Source organism: Protopterus annectens, chromosome 13.part0 (genome assembly GCF_019279795.1).
Source record: "Protopterus annectens isolate FY-2018-M chromosome 13.part0, PAN1.0, whole genome shotgun sequence".
NCBI classification, from domain to species: Eukaryota; Metazoa; Chordata; order Ceratodontiformes; family Protopteridae; genus Protopterus; species Protopterus annectens.
In genome coordinates, this window is record NC_056747.1 from 671950484 (window position 1) to 671967034 (window position 16551).

At 38.7% G+C, this 16551-nt stretch overlaps 1 protein-coding gene across 4 annotated transcripts in view; it reads left to right on the plus strand.

Moving 5' to 3' along the window:
- LOC122787576 (apoptosis-inducing factor 3-like) overlaps positions 1-16551 on the plus strand; it is a 1199414-nt gene that overhangs the window by 758846 nt on the left and 424017 nt on the right. For all 4 annotated transcript variants that reach the window (XM_044054360.1, XM_044054361.1, XM_044054359.1 and 1 more), the window contains one exon: positions 2846-2922. In XM_044054360.1, coding sequence (XP_043910295.1) covers positions 2846-2922 — 77 coding nt within the window. The remainder of the gene's footprint in view (positions 1-2845; positions 2923-16551) is intronic.

Genomic DNA, 16551 nt, shown 5'->3' on the forward strand with positions numbered 1-16551 from the left:
CAAAACGACCAATTACTACAAGCTCTTGTGCTGAGGTCACTCCTTCAGGGACAGATAGGCTTCCCAAGGCTCCCCACTCCCACCGGTGAGCAAAGAAACTTCCTTCTATCCAAGTAAGGCAATGGACAACACAGGAACTACACCACAGTTCAGAATACAGCAAAGACTGTATACTGGTCTAAACTAGTCAAGAAAGGTGGGAAAACAAGGATATATATATATATTTTTTTTTTTTTTTTTAGGTTAAAAAGTACACAGAAATGCAGGAAAAACAGTAATAAATCACTTACACAGGCTAGCTCACTTTAGTGGGTAGCCTCAACAGTTAAATTTAACAACAAACTTTCGACCAAATGTAACTTTAAGTGCAGATAATGTACAATGCAAAAACAGGTAATAAAGCAGTTTAAACTTGTTCAAAGTAAGAAAAGGAAGGTCTCTCAGGTAAAAACAGCAAAAAATACTTAGATCAGGAAAGTAGTCGCTTTTCTCAGTTCTCTGCTGCTAGCACCACTCTGCAGGACCACGAGGAGCTGTTTCTGAGTAGTATAGCCAGAAAAAAAATGCTCAGGGGCGGATTTTAAACAGGGAACTTCAAAAGAGCTGGAAATGGTCCAAAATGACCAATTACTTCAAGCTCTTGTGCTGAGGTCACTCCTTCAGGGACAGATAGGCTGCTCAAGGCTCCCCACTCCCACTGGTGAGCAAGGAAACTTCCTTCTATCCAAATAAGGCAATGGACAACACAGGAACTACACCAGAGTCCAGAATACAGCAAAGCCTGTATACTGGTCTAAATTAGTCGAGAAAGGCGGGAAAACAAGGATTTTTTTTTTTTTTTTTTTTTAGGTTAAAAAGTACACAGAAATGCAGGAAAAACAGTAATAAATCACTTACACAGGCTAGCTCACTTTAGTGGGTAGCCTCAACAGTTAAATTTAACAACAAACTTTCGACCAAATGTAACTTTAAGTGCAGATCATGTACAATGCAAAAAACAGGTAATAAAGCAGTTTAAACTTGTTCAAAGTAAGAAAAGGAAGGTCTCTCAGGTAAAAACAGCAAAAAAATACTTAGATCAGGAAAGTAGTCGCTTTTCTCAGTTCTCTGCTGCTAGCACCACTCTGCAGGACCACGACGAGCTGCTTCTGAGTAGTTTCTTTACCTTTACATGCTTACTTAGCAGTCAAAAATGCAACCATTTTTGAAATCTGTCTTTAAGATTCCTGCCTCTTTTTTTTTTTTTTCACCAGCAATGATTGTTCCCCCAACTTATTGGCTATACCAAGGAGCTACTAAATACTTCCAGTTCTTTGTTACTTAAGACCAAATGGTACATTCATCTAATGATGATTTTAGTAATATAGCTGTTCTAAAATGCTCCCTTTTAGCCACAATCTTCTCAATATCTGAATTTCTAACAGAGTTAAAAATTGTCTTCCTGCCAAGGGTTCTAGCTTAAATATATAAAAAAGGGGGTCTATATTATATGCTCAAAAAGACTTTTCTTTGAACATGTAATCATATACACCTAAAGAGCGAATGCTCTAAAGCACGAAAGGCCACTTCTGCAAATTTCTTCCTCGGGAGAAAATTCACGGGGCTGTACACAAAAAACACAAACTTCAAAACCTGAATCAAGTGGGGGGCTTTGCGCCCCCACACCCCCCTAACTAAATATACCAAATCTGAGATTGCTGTATGTTGGGGAAAAGGGCAATTCCCGATAATGGACAACTGAATTTTTTTCCCCGAGGAAAAAATTTGCGGCTGTGGCCATTCGCTCTTCAGGTGTCTGTGATTATATGTTCGAAGAAAAGTTTCTTCGAGCATATAATATAGACCCAAAAAAAAGCCATATCATTAAGAAAGAATCTTCATCTGTTAAACGACTAACTCTAGCAAACTTCCCCTTTGCAGTGTTATTTTTCAGAGATGTGTGGGGCAAACTGTCATAGGAAAGGTAACCTTTATTTTGAACAGATTTCTTAAATTCGTAAGATCGAAACACCATCTTTAACATAAATCTCTAGATCTAAAAATGAATACTATTCTCGTAACAGTCAGATGTAGAAGTAAAAAATTCATCAACTTGATTTAAATAATTACTAGCTCAGAAACTTGCAGTTGCCAGTCTTGCCAGACCATAAACTTTCTGTTAACTTGGTTGTAAAACCCAACATGTTTGGCAAAATATGATGTAAAAATGTTTTCTTTTCCCCAGCAGTCTTAAAAATGTTGACATAGGTAGAGGCCCCCACAGCTGTCACAGGTAATTGCTTGTAAAAACATGATTCAGACTGAGAAAATCTAACTTGGGTAATAACCTAACTTGTTTGTCTGAAAAGCAGTCACCTATTATAAGCTCCGTGTGTTTAATCCGCCCTTAAAGCCTGAATCAGAGGGGTTTTTTTTTTGATAGTCATGGGAAAGGACATGAGACATATTTAGTATCAAACGTGTTAATAGTTTTTATAATTTAACCTAGAGTGAAAGAACCAGTTTGAATATTTTAAGTATTCATGATGGACATTGTGATTTCTAAAGCTGGCAAAGGTTCTGTTTTGTAATATTAAGCAGCATTGGCTATATGAATGCAGTGCTATTTTTTTTTTAGATCACAATATTTATGTTAAATACAGTGCTGTAATGACAAGTATTGTGCCACCTGATCCTTTCTCTGTTTTGCTACCAAACTTACTACTAGGCTAAATGGGGCATCATGTATTTCAATTGAAATTTATTTTGACAAAGGGAAGAGTGATTAACTTGTGTACTAAAAAATCATTTATTTTACATGTGGATTAAAGTGTTTTCATTTTTTTCCTTTTTTTTTTCCTGCAAGGTGTTGCACCTGAATCTGCTTTTCTGTCTGGCAGTGGGATCCATCTGGACAGTAAAGGGTTTATCATTGTAGATAAGGTAAGAAACTGCATAGTGCATCTGGCTTTATGCTTAGTTTTGTTACCGTAGAGCAAACCTATAGTACTGTCTGACATGTAGGGAGTCTGAGGTGCAGTGAGACAGCCCATGTCCACCCTTCAGCAGATAGAGGACTGAGTTTATTCTCTTAAACTGACTTGGAAGCTTGTCTGGCTAGATTGAGTTCGTCAGCTGGAATTCAATCTTTGTATGTGTATTTTTTACGTTGGTGTCGCTTTTGCGATGCAAGCTTGGAGGAGCCTTTGGGGTACAGTCTCTCAACTTGAGAATCCTAAGTGCTTATTTTCTGATTCGTTAAAGAGTTAGAAGGAGCCTCATGTAGCCTCACTTTCTGCATGAGGTACTTACAGGAACATTTCTGAGACTGTCCATCCTTCAGACCGAGGGCTAGGTTTAGTCTCTCATAGGCTCATAGGTGGGTACTAGGCTAGTGGCCCTAGGGCCTATACAAGCCTAGCCAAAGCGGTACCCTGGCTTTCGCCACCCAAGAAAATTATTTTCCTGTGCCCCTGTTGAGGAGAGTCACAGAGGTGATCCCTGGGGTGAATTTCCTATCTCCCATCCAATCATCAAGATTTTTCTTGAAGAGTGCTAATGAGGAGCTTTGTTTGATGTAGATAGGTAGTTTGTTCCAGAGTATGGGAAGTCTCTGAGACAGGAATCTATCCGTCCAGCATGTTCTGTTTATTGTGGTGACAAGGTTTAGGTCCATAGAGCGTGTAGCTTGGAGGGATTGGAATTTCTATAAGTGGAGCATGTCCAACAGCTCTGGGTTTGAGTTAGCTTTGTATGTTAGGCAGAGATAGCCTCTGAGTAGGCGATATGTGACGGATTAAAGCTGGAGTTTTTTGAGACGGTCTGCGTAGGGCATCTGTTTGAGGCCAGTAATCCTCTTTGTGAAGTATTTTTGCAGCCTTTCCAGTTGTTGTAGATGTCTTGCGAGGTACATACCAAACAGGGAGTCTTACTCTATAATGGGTCTAATGAGTGACTAGTAGAAGGCAACAATGACCTCTTTTTTCCTGTATGAGAAACCTTTTGTGATGAGGTGTGCCACGTAGAAGGATTTCCTGACTACTGTGATTATCAAAGGAGAGACTACTGTCCACCTGGGTCCCAAGGTCTCTTATCACACTTTCGGTGTTAAGTAGACTGCCACCTATGTGGTAGCTCATGTGTGCAGAGTTTTTACCAAAGGGGATGACAATGCACTTTTTGGCATTGAGCTTGAGGCCATGGCTTTGGCACCAGGCATCTGTCTCAGTGAGGCCCTTTTCTAGGATGTCCACATTGTTAGGAGTTTCAATTATGGCTCCTAGTTTGCAGTCATCTGCGAACTTCATTAGCCAAAGACCTTATGTGTTAGCCTGTACTTCAGAAAAGTAGATACCAAACAGGAGAGGACCCAGGACTGAACCCTGTGGTACTCCACTTGTCACTGGTCTGAAGTCTGATTTGGAGTCTGCTACTTTCACATTGTGGATTCTGTCAGTTAGCCAGTTGGCAACCCATCTTGTGACATAGGGATTTATACCTAGTTTAGTGAGTTTATGTATAATTCCAGAGTGGGGGCTGGTGTCAAAAGCCTTGGCGAGATCTAGATAGGCTGTGTGAACCACCTTACCCTCGTCTACGGCTTTGGTGACTGCTTCAAAAAAGTCAATCAGATTTAGTAAACATGATCTGCCTTTTAAAAACCTGAACTGGTTGGGGTCCAGAGTTTGGATATTACCAATGTCTTTGTTTACAAGTTCCATGATGATACATTCCATAGCCTTGCAGACCAGGCTCGTTAGGCTAATGGGCGGTAGTTCCCAGGGTCCATGGTGGCTCCCACTTTGTGGAGTGGGATAACAGTTGCTGTGCACCATTCAGTAGGCACAAAGCCTGAGGTGAGGCTATGATTGAACATGGTGCTTAGGTGGGGTGCCAGTTCATTCTGTAGTTCATGTAGAATGCAGCCTGGGATATTGTCAGGCCCCATGGATGCTGTGTTCTTGGCTTTGGAGAGTGTGGTTTTTACCTGTGCAGCCGTGATTACAGGAACTTTGCATTCTTCTGGTATAGAGATGGGCCCTTTAGGGGGTGGGGGGGTAAAGTTAACACTGAACCTGTCTGCCAGGATGTTGGCAATATCAGTTGGTTCTGTATATTTAGTGCCATTGTGCTGTAACGCAGAGCAGATCTGAGTGTTGCCATTGAGATTCTTGACATAGCTATAGAATGCTTTGTGGTTGCCTTTAGAATCAGTGGCAATTTTGTTTTCATAACTAGCTTTGGAGGATGCCGCGGTGATACGGCTGTAGCATTGTTACCTCACGGCAAGAGGTTCTCCTGTTTGATTCTTGGCTTGGCTTGGGAGGGCCTTCTGTGTGGAGTCTGCATGTCCTCCCCGCGGTTGGGTAGCGTTCGAAAGACATGCGTGTGTAAATGGGTGTGCTTTCGTTGAAGGTTGGGCGTCGAGCTGGCACCTCAGCATTTCGTAAAAATCTACTGCCAATCATTAGCGGACCGGAGTTCCGCTGTGGGGACCCCTTACCAGGAAAAAGCCGAAAGACAAACAACAACAACAACTAGCTTTGGAGGATTTTATGAGGGATCTCAGCTTCTTACTGAGGCTGACCGGGGAGTTCTTCCAGTCATGGGATTTTACTCTTTTTTTTTTTTTTTTTTGCAACAGTTTCTTTCTTCTGTTATAGAGTTTGTTTATGGCAGGAGACCACCAGATTGCTTCCTTTTTTTGAAGGATAGCATCTTGGTTCTGTTAGGGATAGCACAATCCATGCACTCGTGTAAGTGCTTATAAAGTGCATTTGTGTAGGATTCAGCAGTCGTACCTCTATTGTCCGTCTGCGTGGGTGTTGTGAAGTTTGCCACTTCTGTCTTAAGTGTGAAGTTGGCTTTGGAGATATTTTTTACGGTGGTTTCCCTAATGGGGGTGGGGGTGGGATGTGGAGGTCTAGGCTAATTAGCTTGTGGTCGGATCTGACCAACTAGGAATTGACCTCTGGTGTGGAACACTGGTCGCCCATGTTGGTAATGACTAGGTCTAGGATATTGCTGCCCCTGGTGGGGGATGTGGATAAGTTGATCCAAGGCGTTAGAATTTATGAATTCCAGAAAACGTTGAGCAAAAGAGTTGGTACATGAGTAGTTTTCCCAGTTAATGTTGGGGTAGTTGAAATTGCCCATTATTAGGGTGTTGGGTTGTACCCTAATATTTTCCAGTGTATCAAGAAATGAGGAGTGGGAATCCTGGGGCATGGTAAGGGATCTGTAGCAAGTTACAATTTGGATTGCGGTCTTGCCCAGAGTTAGTTGCACTTGGATAATCTCAGATGCATTATACTGAGCAACTAGGCTGGAGGTGTGGATATCCTTAATGAATATGGACATGCCTCCACCTTTAGTGTTTCAGTCCAGGTTAGGTGGCCGAAAGGTGTTGTATGAATTATAGCCTGGTAATGCAGGGGTGCTCTTTGGAGCCTTAAACCAGGTCTCTGTCACTGCACAGATGTCAATGTTCTCCATTTTAAGGAGTGCCTGAAGTGAATGCATTTTGAGGTTTAGACTTCTAGCATTAAGTAGCATTACCCCCAGATTTTGCTTGCTTGTTACGGTGGTGAATTTGTCATTTGAACCTTGCCTAAAAAAGGCACTATAAGGTGGCAAGAGCCTTAGCCAGTATCCGGAATCCTGAGGGTGACAGGTGCAGGCCATCTCTGGCAAAGACTCGAGGTCTGTTGATCATGTCATCCCAGTCCGACAGATACTGGATCCCCTTAGAATGACACCAGAAGCTTAGCCAATTGTTGAATTCAGTCATTTTGTCCTTATACTGTGGTATAATTCTGGGTGATGGCAGGATGCTACTCAGGGCTAGGGTCATATCTGCCTGGGCTAGAAGATCGGAGAGCTCCTCCATGTCTCTTTTCATGTATTCCAGGGAGGTACATCTCCTGTTGTTCACACCAACATGGACAATGACAGAGTCATATTTGTACTTGTTGTGGAGTAACTTGAGTACGTGCATTATGTGGCAGATCCTGGCACCCGACAGGCAGCTGGTAGTAACTTTCTCCTTGTTTAGCCTGGTGAGTGGAACATCAGTGTGCCTGACTATAGAGTCACCTATGACTAGAGTGTTGGGTGTGTTGTTGTGCCTTATGGGCTGTGGTTGAGTGGCACACTGAGTTTGTGGGCTATGTGTCATTTGAGTTGTGTTGGGGGTGGAGGTTGCATGCGTTTCTGCTTTAGAGGTCTCTGTTGCTTGAGCAGATTTTTATTGAGAGCCACCGTGAATGTAGGTGTGTGTTTTGTGTTGCTATGTGTGTGTTTTGGTGGTGTAGGTTTTGAGGGACTATGTGATGGGTGTGGTGCAAGTGTTTACCTTCTCCTCTTGACTGTCTAGTCCAGTCTTGGGTGAAGAGAGCTTTGCTTCCAGTTTGGCTGTATAAGTGCATCTCTCACAGGTTGTAGTATTGGGTGGTAGGAGGAGAGGGTTGTATGTGTACATGAGGCAATTGCTGCATTCTCAACTTGAGAATCCTCAGTACTTATTTTCTGAATGATCCACGACACCAAAATTTCCCTTTTTGGATTTATCAAGTGCAAATAGTATCAGCTGTGAATACAGCTAACTTTTCTTTATTACAATATTATTTATTTCCCTGAACTTGGGAGTCCCTTATTGGCTCTAAATAGAAGGTAAATTAAAAAAAAAAAAAGCAAAGAGAGCACTTCTCCCTGGTTCATGTGTTTAATCAAATCTTGTCAGAGGAACCCTTGCATCTTATTTCCTGCCTCTGACTCGTATATCATCCTAATTAACCCTATTATTCTTTGAGAATGCAAATGCTGTCATAGCTCTGCTTATAAAATCGCAGCTGACTTTATCAAATAACTTTGCATCAAAAGCCATCAGCAATATCGTTATTGTCTTGAACTCTGCTTTCCTCTGGATCATCATTTTCTATTAATGTTGTTAAATTTTTGCCTCCCCTCCACAAAACCACATTGATCTCGATCTGTAAGTTTTGGCAAGATCTTTGCCATTCTCTTAGTACTGACAAACACTTTATAATCCTGATTTAAAATTGAAATGGATCCTATATGAAACTGGGTCTATAGATTCCTCATGCTGTTTGGGTGATAGTCAACACAGCTTTCTTCCAATATGCTAGTACCACTCTTCCTTAAAATATTATTAAAATTTTCCAGATCTTTATCACTTTCTTATCTCCCAACTTCTAAGCTTCTGCTGAAATACACCATCTATTCCCTGTTGATTGATTTTTACGTTACCATTTTTATCTCATCCCTTCCTGTTTTGGCTATTAATTGTCTAACCTTATCTCCCTATAACCATGGCATAATTAAGTCTTCCATAAATATTTCCATTTGTGCCTTTTATTGGTTTCTATATTCATATGCTTTATATAGATTTTCATAAAATGTTGAAAATATCTCAATAGATTCCATAAGGCTGGCGACAATCCTTTCTGTGTTTTGTTGCCTAAGTCATTGTGCCAAATGTATTTGTGCTCTGAAATTTCTGTCAGAGCATGCTTCGCAGCAACCTTTCTAATTTCATACATCTTATCCAACTACTCACTAATTTTCCCTTTAGCACCTTTGCACTTGCTCCTCCTTTTGTTCTGTGAGAATGCCCCCATTCTGTTATACTTCAGCTTTTGTTAACCCTTCTAAATAATTTACATTACTTTCCCCATATCTTTCTCTATTGTTTCTAACACGTCGTAAACAAAATTTTCATTTTTATCCCATTCACTAGCTATCCATTAGGAAGAAATGTCTGTTTTCCTTTATAAGTTTTGAATAATTTCCAATACCCATTCCTTAAATTCTTCTCTCTTTAACAAATAAGTAGGAAAGTGCCAGTGCCTCATTTTAACTTCATTACTATGTGTCTTTATCTTTGTTTTTATTGTTGCAGGATATAAAAAGTGTTTTGGGTGGTTTTCAAAGCTTTCAGTTAAATACTCATGTTCCTGTGAAATATAATTTCTATCCAAGCTAGCCAAGTTATTTTATCTTAAAGAATGTAAATTCTATCTGGGCTGTTATGGCTGATATTACATCTTCCATACTAAATATGTTTATGTTCAGGAAATCTAAACTATTTTGGTATATTTCCCTTCTTGGTTCCCCTGATAGAGCCATACTATTGCAAATCCAGTTCCATTCCCTACCCATAAATAACATTTCTTGCTGAAAACTTATTTCTCTCAAAATTATCTTAAGCTCCATAATAGCAATTTTATGAGGAATATAAATTCCGGGTCTATATTACATCACCGAATGCTTAAAAAAGCGAACAGTGATTAATTGACCTTATGTACGTGAAAGCTTACAATGTCGAACTGTCAGAACAGTGATTTTTTTTTTCCAAGGGGAAAAAATCGCTGTTCCAACAAAAAAAGAAAACACTTTAAACATTACATTAAGTGGGGGGCTTCACCTCCCACAACCTCCCTACTTAAATATACCAACTCCGAGATCGCACTACAGTGCTGAAAATGGCAAAGTACCGAAGCGGCCAAGTGAATTCTTTCCCAGGGAAAGAATTTGCATAAAAGCCACTTCAATATTTTGCCTTTTCAATTCGACCAAGACACATTCGAAAGAATGCATCTTTGGTCTTGTAATAGGACCCCTAAATTCCAGTGTAATCCTCTTCCTCTGCCAAAAAACCTTTGCTACCAAAAATATAACATTATTGCCTTTTTTTTCTTCTCCTGTCACTGTTGGGGACCCTCTGCCAGTCAGTATTACTACCCTATTTCTTTATGCCTGATACTCTGCTGAATGTCCACCCTAAAATCCTTTGTTAATTTCACATGCTCATTTCTGCCAAACATGTCTCCTACAAAATTTCCATTTGTGTGTCACACTTCTCAATATAATTCAATATTCTGTGCTTTTGTGTATACCTGTAAGGCCATTTACATTACATGATAATATTGACAGAGTAGTCCTTATGATTAAAATATATCCCTAGTATATGCGACCGCTCTTTTTTGAATGTGTATTTACAACCTTTAGCTTATATGCATAGATTGTTTTGCCAATGATCTTGTATATAGTTGCTTCTTCCCATCTCCATTGAACCAATGTCACATTTTCAAGACTTTTGACGTCAATGAAAAAACTCGCTCAAAATATTATATATATTTTCAGGACCCCTTCTTCCCCTTTTAACTTAAAACAAATGCACAAATCTGTGTATGTTTTCAATAAATGAAGTACATGTTGAAGTTTGTGTCCCCACTTACAGTAATTGCTGTCAGTTATTTTCTTGTTTCTAGTCCCTTCCCAAATGTTAAAACAGCTTATATTCTTTTTTTTTTCACTCAACATACAGTATCCATACATCTCAGGGTTAACTGCTTTCAAACTTCTGTCTCCAAGATGGTAATGGAAAAGAACAGCTATTGACTTTGTAAATGCATGAAAGAATATTTGTAAATTTCACTCAGAACACACTTTTGAGCCCTCTTCTGATATAAGGGGTCCAAGAATAAAAGCTTGTGGAACACCAGTAGTTACTGGAAGGAAGGTGGAGAAAGCAGGAAGCCATCTTATTGCTTTGGCATGGTTGGAAAGATAGTTGGAAAACCAGTTTAGAGTTGAACGGGAAAAGCCTAATGAAGAAAGTGTGAAGTAGTCATGGAAGGGATACTGTATCCAGAAGCTTTAGAGAGCTGTAGAAAAATGGAAGAGATGGCTTTGTTTTCATTTTTTTCCTGATTTAAAGTAAGGTTGAAATCCATGTTGGCTGGGTGAGAAAGAAAGCTGATAAACAGGAGACATTGAAGGATCTAGTTGTGTATGCATTTTTCTAGAATAGCTGTAGGTGAAAATGTGGCATATCTACAAAATTTCCTCCTTTATGAAGGGAGAGGATAAAAGGTCATTTCCACAGTGTGTGAACAGTGGCTTCAAGAAAAAAGTGATTGATGAGTATAGATATTGGGTAGAATAGTGGTTTGTTTGTAAGCAATTTTAGATACTCAACTGTGTTCTGTAATGTTGGTTCATTGAGTTTATACTTGTTCAGATCGTTCTTTAAAATGCGTTAAAATTTCCCTAACGTTTTACTTCATCTGCAGCCAGTTCAGTTAAACCTCAGTTAATATAGAGAGCTTCCTGTACAGCTATAGATTAATGAACACCTAAATGTAGCACTTTAGACCAACAGACTGATAAATTACAGTATTTTACTATATTTTGTATAAACTGATAATAAGTGTATTTTAGGTGCCTATGGCTCCCAGTAAATCCCTAAGGAGTTGAAAACCTGAAATGGGCTGGGGATAGAAGGAAAGACTGCATCCAAGAAGGAAATTGAAGGAGGAATTTTTTTTTTAACAAGAAACATCTTTATTAAATTATCACTCTTGATATTGGCAGTCATACATTCATATAAATGAAAACAAACCATATTGACATCATTTTAGTTGCAAACATTATACATCAATTATCTATCTAGTCAGTGTCAGTCAAACATTTCATAGCTCATTCAGATCATGTCGCCATTTAAACCTCATTCCTCCTCTGCATGTGTTGTTCCCACATTTCCCTTTTTTTTTGTATGCAATTTGCTGCTACCCTTTTCAAAATATGGCAATTCTGGTTGTTTTCTCTTTCTTACTATATTCACTAATTCTAGTATAGTTAGTTTAGACTTTGATTTCCATTTTCTAGAAATTGCTTTTTTGGCATCCACTATAATTAGACTCAGCAAGTCCTTACTATGCCAAGGCAATCAGATTTTGCATCATAGCTCAAAAAATAATTTCCTTAGTTACACCAGTTTGCTCACCCAGTATATCTGACAGAGTAGTCTGCAGGGAATTTTTAAAGTCTGCCAGCTCATTATACTCACAGAAAATCTGTTCCCAAATGCCTCTTTCTTCCCCATCACACCACCAACATTTGCTGTCTTTGGAGTCTACATGGGATATAAAAATACTTGTATAAACACTTCCAAGCAAAGATCCTAAATCATCTAGACTTTGTTGCATGCTTGGGAGACTTACATATATCCCTACCATTGTTTCTTTGTGAATTGCTTATCTAGTCTCTCTCTTCCTAATCAGTTCTAACCTCCTCTGATTAAATCTTATAGTTACCATGCAATATTTTGTATGCTGTACTAATTATTCTTTTTTTAACAGCAGTTTCTGTTCTAGATTTTACTAAAAACTCTACCAGTGCTGGTCTTTCTCTTAGGATCCCAATATTTCTTCCTGTTTGCCTATATTCTGATATCAATCCTTGATAGGGAAGATAATCTCTAGCCTGCAGTCCAAATAAGTTCTTCGCCCCTTCCCATTCTATTACCGTTCCTTGTCTAATTATTTGCTCCCAATACCTTGGTTCTTTTGTCAGGTTTTCTCCAATAAATTCCAACCTCCTCTTGCCTATTGTCTGTATCCCTAATTGCAGTCATCTGTATCGGCAGAATCTCCTTTCTGCATTCCTGTGTTGGCCTAGTTCTTGGAATACTTTCTGCTGCTTTATTAATATAATAATCTGTATGTTATTGTTATTCTCCTTAAAGATCTGCATCCAAAATCCCAGCCTCTCCTTGTTTCTTGAGCTTCCCCACTGTTTCATTATCATCCCTTTGCAATTTGAATTGTAGGCTTCTTCTTGAGCTATGTATAGGATCCTTAAATGTGTAGCTCTGAAATACCCCTTCAAATCGGGTAATCCCAAACCGCTCTGTTCTGTTTGAAAAATCTGCTTATCTCACTTGATTCTTGCCTTGTTCCCCTCCCAGATAAAATCCTTCAGCTGTTAATTAATTGCTATGTACAACTTCTTCTGTGGTTGATAAAAATATGCCTGACCCATGTAAAAAACTAAAGGGACTAAAACATTTTAAATGCTTGTATCTTGCTATCCACATCCATATAACAGGGCTTCCAGTTTCTCAGTTTTTATATTGTCTTTGTTTAATCTCTTCCCACTTATTAGCTGTCAGCCAGAGTCCTTTTAATCCATACTTCTAAGTACTTCATTTTATTATGTCCCAGAAATATGGAGATTGGTGAACAATTCATGTATGGGTACATGATTTACAGCTATTGCCTTTATTTTAGCTTCATTAATTTTGTATCCTGAAAAGATTTAAAATGGCCTCAAAATGTTCAACATCACTGAAATGTCCTTTTCTGGTTTTATCATGTATAAAATAATACCATCTGCAAATAGTGCCAGCTTGTCTTGACTACCATGCAAATTGTATCCTTGAATTTCTGAGTCCCTTATTTTCTTTGCCAGTGGTTCTAAATATAATGCAAATAAAGGGAAAAGAGGACATCTTTGCCTGGTTTCTCTGCTTAAACAGAAATTGTCAGGGAGGAACCCATCCATTTTAATTTTCACCTTCAGTCCCTCATATATCCCCCTAATCAACCTTATAATTGTATCAGGGAATGCAAATGCTTCCATTGCCTTGCTCATAAATGCCAACCTCACTCTGTCAAATACTTTTCCTACACTAAGACCCACCAATAATAGTGGTATTTTCTCATACTCCGCTTCCCTCTGGGTGATCAGTCTTTTAATGTTGTCAAATGTTTGCCTCCCCTCCACAAAACCACACTGATCCATATCTGTCAATTTTGGCATCAACTTTCATTGCCATTCTTTAAGCCATTATAGACATATGAACACTTTATAATCATGGTTTAGGATTGAAATGGGCCTATATGAGGATGGATCTGATGGGTTTTTACCATCTTTAGGTATTCACCACAGCTTTCTTCCAGGATGTTGGTGCTTCTCCTCCTCTTAAAATACTGTTAAAACTTTCCAGATCTTTCAGTGTTTTCCTTCCTAGCTTCCAAACTTTCACAGGAATACCATCTATAGACATGACTGCTTGGAGAAATGGCAGGAAAAACACGAGGAGAGATTGTTTGCCCTCATGGAAAAGAAAATAGACCAAAGAAAATAGACCAAATGCATGTGGAGATGCTTAAAACAAGTTCAACACTATTGGATTGCATTACTACTAATGATGAGCAAATGCTGGAAGTGGAAGAAACGTTGAGCAGACACTTGGGTGAACTTGCTGAAATCCGATCTGCAGAGAAGGAGTTAAAAAAAACAAAACCAAAAAAAAAACTGATTTTTTTTAATGAATATTTAACCCAGAAACTAACAGAGCTGGAGGATAGCTCCCACAGTGAGAGTGTGCATTTTGTCAGTACCAGAACTATCACAGGGGAAAAGTCTGCAAGGATTTTAAGAAGGTGTATATGTAAACAGATTGTTGTAAGTAACCTGTTCAGATATTCTAAATATAGCAGACATATGTACAAAGATAAATATAAAATGTTTTTGATGATTTGTTATAACTCACTAGTTAGACATTGTTCAATATTTAGAGTCTTTAGGGAAAATTGAGGGGAGGTAGTATACATGGATCTTCATTAACTTTGGAAGCTTTTAAGTCTAAGTTGAGTTTGAAATGATAGAATAAGGTATCCTAAGTTTAAAAACTTTCAAACCTGATATTTATTATTACTAAAGTAAAACATCATTTTACATTTTTGCAGTATATTTTTGTGTTAAAAGTGTAGTTAGAAACCATCTCTGCTTTCCTTTACACTTAAGGGTAGAGTTTTGTTGGTGGGTGAGTTTTTGTGAAGAAATAAATGTTAGGCTGCCAAAGTGAATTCCAAGTTAGGTCAGCAGTGATGGACAGGGAAGTGAGGATGAAGCTTGTTGTAATGAGCTGTCTAGACACTGAACAACCCTGGTATATTTACAGAAAGGTAAATGATACTGAAAATAGCAATGAGGCACACATATTGCTATAGGCTATTAAAGTTTAAGTTAAAGAAAGTGAAAAAAATGTTGGTATGAATATATCAGCTGTGAGATATTAGAATCTGTGACATATGATTTTTTTGTTATAAAAGAACAGATTGTGACAGTTTTTGTAAAAAAAAAAGAGAGAGATTTGGAATTTGCTGTTAGCCTGGAGAGGAATAGAAACTAAACAATTGATTTAGAAGGAGAATAGAACAGGGATCAAGTAGTGTGTTAGCTCCAGAAAAGGAAGAGAAGAATGTCATTGTGTTTATATATATATATATATATATATATATATTTAAAATGTTGCGTACAAGGGTGGGAACAGGGAATGTTCTGTACTTGTAGTAATAAAGTTGAAAATAAAACGGACGAGTTGTAAGTAGGAAAATTCAAAAAGTGTAGAAATTAATACTTCAAGGACATGATAGATGACATGGTAGGGATACACACTAGAGGGATACATGTAACATTAACAAAAATAAAATAAATACATATTTCCTAAATATGTGGTAAATATTTCACTGCTGCACTCTAAGGGGTGCCATTCCCCATGGTAACTTATGTATTCTTAGGCAGAAATGTTTCGTTTTTCAGTCCAGCTTTTGCTTTGTGATCATGTCTTACAAATTTGCAAATTGGTTTTGTAGGTGTTGAAGCAGTGGCTTGTTGTCTAGCTAGCCTGTGCAATATGCAGCATTCAGTGATTGCTGAACCTGTTCAATACTTCCTGACATTTTGTAGCTGATACTGAAGTTATTGGTTTCGCAGAACTCTGCTATTATGGACATGCCTAAATTGCATCCCCAAGATTTTGTTTCATAGTTAGACTGTTTACAGCCTACAGCTGTTGTATATTGTCTGTTTTTGCAGATAATTCCTTAAATTATGTAATTGTCTTCTAATGAATGCAAATTCATTCAATTCAAGCGAGGAGAGTGTGTTGAGCAGATGGAAAGAGTACTTTGAGGGGTTGATGAATGAAAAGAATGAGAGGGAGAGAAGGTTGGATGATGTGCGGATAGTGAATCGTGCAGTGGATTAGCAAGGAGGAAGTAAGGATAGCTATGAAGAGGATGAAGAATGGAAAGGCTGTTGGTCCAGATGACATACCTGTGGAAGCATGGCGGGGTTTAGGTGAAATGGCAGTGGAGTTTTTAACTAGATTGTTTAATGAAATCTTGGAAAGTGAGAGGATGCCTGAGGAATGGAGAAGGTGTTTTGGTGCCGATTTTTAAGAATAAGGGTGATGTGCAGAGCTGTAGTAACTACAGAAGGATTAAATTGATCAGTTACAGCATGAAGTTATGGGAAAGAGTAGTGGAAGCTAGGTTAAGAAGGGAGGTGATGATTAGTGATCAGCAGTATGGTTTCATGCCAGGAAAGAGCACTACAGATGCAATGTTTGCTCTGAGAGTGTTGATGGGGAAGTACAGAGAAGGTCAGAAGGAGTTGCATTGTGTCTTTGTGGACTTAGAGAAAGCATATGACATGGTGCCTAGAGAGGAGTTGAGGTATTGTATGAGGAAATCGGGAGTGTCAGAGAAGTATGTAAGAGTGATACAGGATATGTACAAGAAGGGTAGTGTGACTGCAGTTAGAGTGACAGATGCATTTTAAGGTGGAGGTGGGATTACATCAAGGATCAGCTCTGAGTCCTTTCTTATTTGCAATGGTGATGAACAGGTTGAGAGACGAGTTCAGACAGGAGTCTCCGTGGGCTATGATGTTTGCAGATGACATTGTGATCTGTAG